The sequence below is a fragment of the Sinocyclocheilus anshuiensis genome, unplaced genomic scaffold (assembly GCF_001515605.1).
Source record: "Sinocyclocheilus anshuiensis isolate Anshui unplaced genomic scaffold, SAMN03320099.WGS_v1.1 scaffold3255, whole genome shotgun sequence".
NCBI classification, from domain to species: Eukaryota; Metazoa; Chordata; class Actinopteri; order Cypriniformes; family Cyprinidae; genus Sinocyclocheilus; species Sinocyclocheilus anshuiensis.
The window spans coordinates 46,487-50,839 of record NW_015547971.1 but is presented as its reverse complement, the minus strand read 5'-3'; the positions used below and the strand labels follow the sequence as shown (position 1 = coordinate 50,839).

Below are 4,353 nucleotides of genomic sequence, written 5' to 3'. Positions count from 1 at the left end.
AAGCCACGGTCGAATGCAGCCACACAGCACTATTTGATCTTTTAAATTTACTTGAAAAATAATGAAAGGGGGGTGTAAAATACTAAACATCAGACCAAAATACCAGATGTCTTTATGTGCCACAGAGATCTGCATGTGTGAACAACACCATAAAACAACAATTGCCAAACAGACAACACCGAAACAGGTGAACACATTTCTGCCCACAGATCTGACTGTAATGAGAGCAACTGCAACTAAAGCCATGGACATTGGTCCATTGGAGTTCATGACGACATGGGTGATAAAAGCACCAATTAATCTAGAAAATGTCCCCAGCAGAACTGGGGTCTCTAATGCTCATGACACAGCAGACTGTGAAGGCTCAACTGCAAGAGCAGCATCAAGTGTTACACACTCAGACTGCACTGAAACAGTAGCAGTAATTCAGATCTGACCAATGACACTCAGTTTCATGTGACATCTGGAATTAAAAGTACAATACATGATGATGATGTAGTTAAAATAATTCCACATGTCTGAACGTGAAACTGATGAGAAGTTCAAAATTAACTGTGGTGTATTTTGTATTTGATTCTGTCTCAGGCTGACCACTGCAATTCCTTGGAGGACAGATACCAGGAAGATCCCATCAGCATTACTACGCAAATATCTATATGGCCTCCCGGATTAGCACCGGAACTACATTTTTAGAACACAGATTGCTATAGATTAGACTCCGTCCATCTCCCAGACATGAGCACAGAACACACACCTCCACCATTGCATCATCACCTCATCTAGACTTTTCAGTCTGAACGCTACACATAACAGAAGACAATGATGGCTTAGATTACAAACGTGGTACCCCACTAAAGATCTATTGTCCATCTTCACACTGACAGAACCACATAGCCTCACACACATAGGACAATATATTAATCACATGAAGACAGTCCAAAAGAGACACACAACATATATACTATTTGGTACAATTCTACCAAACCATCAACTGTGACTTAGCCTGCATATCAGACACACACACACACACACACACACACACATACACACACATCTGTTACAAGGAATTCAGGATTTCCATTCTAGAAAAATTCTAAATCATGTTCTAAGTCACTTATTAGAAACCTTAGACCTACATAAGTGACTTGCTTTGGAAGATTCCTGAATGAACAGTGTGATTATTATATATACCTACATAATGATTGTGATTGAATATTATTATTATTGTCATTATATGGCTTGTTTATTGATGCATACCTCTACATTAATGTTCAAGTTATACTGACCTCTTGCTGCATTTCCTTTGAGTCATTCAGACCAAGAATACCTAAATTAATGCTGACATGGGACCACTTTACCATATATGATCTTGAAAGACATTTAACACCAGAAGTACCACTCGCACGTGCTGTCATAAATTCATCAGGTTTCTCTTTTGTTTCATTGTTCTTATGTTAACTTATGACTTTTCTATATTACTCCATGGGTGACGACGTTAAGTTGATTAGAATTCAGTCATTGAATGGCCATTAAGATGCTTTTCGGGTGTCTCACACGAAGCAAGGGGAACACCTTCACCTGAAGTCTGCCCAGATAACCGCACCGCTGGAGGTGAGAGGATTCAAGAAGATAGGTCAGACTATCGTCCTAGAGAAGGTGCCAGAAGGAGCAGAGGTTTCTCCATAAAGGAATGACACATAAACTGAACAAGACATAAAGGCCCAGACTGACTCACTGAACTGTGCTCACATGCTGAGCTCAACCACAGGTAGAAACTCTGGAGACATTCATCCACCTGCCAAACTCAAGCAACACACACCTGCTGAGACTGAATGTTCTGCATATGAAAACAGCCCTCAGAAGGTTTCTACAGCTGCTAACATCACAAAGACAATTTTGAGTTAACATCTCAAGGATGAACAATCACCGAACAAGTGACCCCATCGGATTAATCTGAATGTGACCCATTGTGGTCAAGTGGGTGACTGTAAGGATAAAAGAAACTCAGATACTTTGATCTTCTGAGACAGACAATACACACACAGTGCATTAACATACAGACATCTGTTTCCACATCTCACTGAGAGAAAATGCGGGAAAACGTCTCTCACATATGCATTGGTTCCTCCTCATCCCCTTCCTTCCCCGCACCCATCCTTCTCTTCACCCAGCTCACTCAGAATGGTCAATGGTAGAATATAATGTTCTACATGAATGCAAATCTAACTAGAATAATCGAATGTCAGAATAATTAGAGACCGACAAACAACCAATTTGCCTTTCAACCTAAATTTGAGGTCATACTAAAATGGAGTCTGATTAGATAATAAAATGGAGTCAGATTTGAGTTAAATCTAATTTGAATACCTCTGCGCGCTGAAAAGACCGAACACGCAAGTAACCTTCATCCACCATTCATTCGACAATCCTACAGCCTGAACCACTGTAGGGAAAAAAAACACCCTTACAATATCAGTGCATTTAATTTCCTACTTCTTTCTGTTTTTCTTAGTATATGTTTAATATACAGTTTATGCACAGTGATTAGGTTATTAATTGTGGAATTGATTTGTTTTTAATGCCAGATAAGAGGCTTGCTGTTGAATTTATCTGGCCTAAAGATAGAATAAGGAATCAAATCCATGCCAACTAACCAAATGGCAATGGCAACAGAAAATGTATTTATTCCTTTCCTCTTTAACAGGATTAAGAGTTCTGTGACCAGCTGTTATACGTATTAGCTGGCCTGGCAGAAGTCACTCCAACACTTTTCCACAAACCCGTTTTAAATGGTGGCTGAGTGGGGGCAAGAACATATGCCTGTCATCCACCATAACTCAGCTGAAGCCTACAGTGAACACATCCTTACACTTTGCTCTTACACGGTAACCCATGCTATAGCAGCCCTTTTTCTGGATTTTACAGTGCAAAACTTGAACTACTTTATCAAGATGATAAAGGCAAGATTTCTCGGCAGGAATGCAGTAGTACTTTTCACTTTTTTGTGCTAATGAGGCTGAGCTCAGGGAATATATAAATGAGCTCCAAGAAAATAATACGCACTGCGTGCAGCATTCTGCCACATACTGTATACATACGCACACATGCAAACTGAGAAAGGGGAATCTTACTGAGCTGTAGAGGAAGCCCTCCGCATTCATGCCGATGTAGAAACCTGCTTTGACTCCCTGAATGGCCACCACCCTTAAGCCGACAGGGATGAGGTTGAAAAGAGCTAGAGAAAAACAAGGAGGAAACATTACATAACAATAGGATTGGCACTGCTATAACCACACTTGGAAAATGGATAAACTATTAACTAACCTAACATTTCTGATAGAAACAATGGGATCTAAATAAAATGTGTTAATTGGGTTACTGAGTAATGGTGAAGGTAAACAGTATGGTGAGAGTGGGGTAAGCTGTGCCACTTTTTACCTAGGCTGTCGTCTAATCAAGGAGAATATAAAGGTAAAATTCATAATTGTCCATTAATACATCCATATTAATACGTCTACAACATATACCACTGAAGTATGACTTCTACAAAAGTGGTCCAACAAGTTTGTCCAACAAGTCATGTCAAGAGGTAAGATGAACGATTTGCAACTTAAACAAAAATACACTATACACAAAACTAGCTAAGGAAATTTTTAATATTCAACATTTTTGAAAGCATTAAAACCATATTCAACCATTTTGTTTTTTCACTTGATAGAATCTTGATAAGGAAAAAAAAAGTTAGACTGGACAAACCAAAATATTATTAGCACACATTCCCAGGGGCGTAAATTTCATCTAACAGTAGGGGGGACAATAAACATAAAATTTCTCATGAGCAAATTTTTGAAGGGGACACAAATAAATAATACAGCTAAAATTGTACTTGTAAGGATATGTATACACAGCCTTACTACTATTAGTGCAGCAGGGAGACCAAAATTAGACAATTTCAAGCTGCTGTGGTCACGCCGCGACAGCGGATGTGTCCGTTGTTGACATTAGGGGTCTCCAACCTTATTTCATTCAGGAGCTACTTTTTAAAATATAAGCGGCTGAGAGCTACCAATGTTATACAATACTTCTCTTAACCCTTTGGTGCCGGCGGGACACCACCCGCATGAAAACATTCAAAAACAAATTATTAAGCAACCCCTGAATTTAGGTATAACTAAACACAAATTAGGTATCATTTTAAAGCTTAGAATCTCAGCTTTTTAATGAATGTAATTATTTCATCATTAAGATAAACTCTTAACGGGCGCTAAGCAGTCCCTCTAAACCGAAGTGTACCGCAGGCGGGACACCCCCCCCTCCACGACAATCTTACTAATCATATTTTTCAAACCACTG

General features: G+C 39.2%; 1 protein-coding gene across 1 annotated transcript in view; it reads right to left on the bottom strand.

Moving 5' to 3' along the window:
- LOC107704679 (fibroblast growth factor 12-like) overlaps window positions 1–4,353 on the bottom strand; it is a 97,934-nt gene that overhangs the window by 92,820 nt on the left and 761 nt on the right. The window contains exon 3 of the mRNA XM_016507668.1: window positions 3,132–3,235. Coding sequence (XP_016363154.1) covers window positions 3,132–3,235 — 104 coding nt within the window. The remainder of the gene's footprint in view (window positions 1–3,131; window positions 3,236–4,353) is intronic.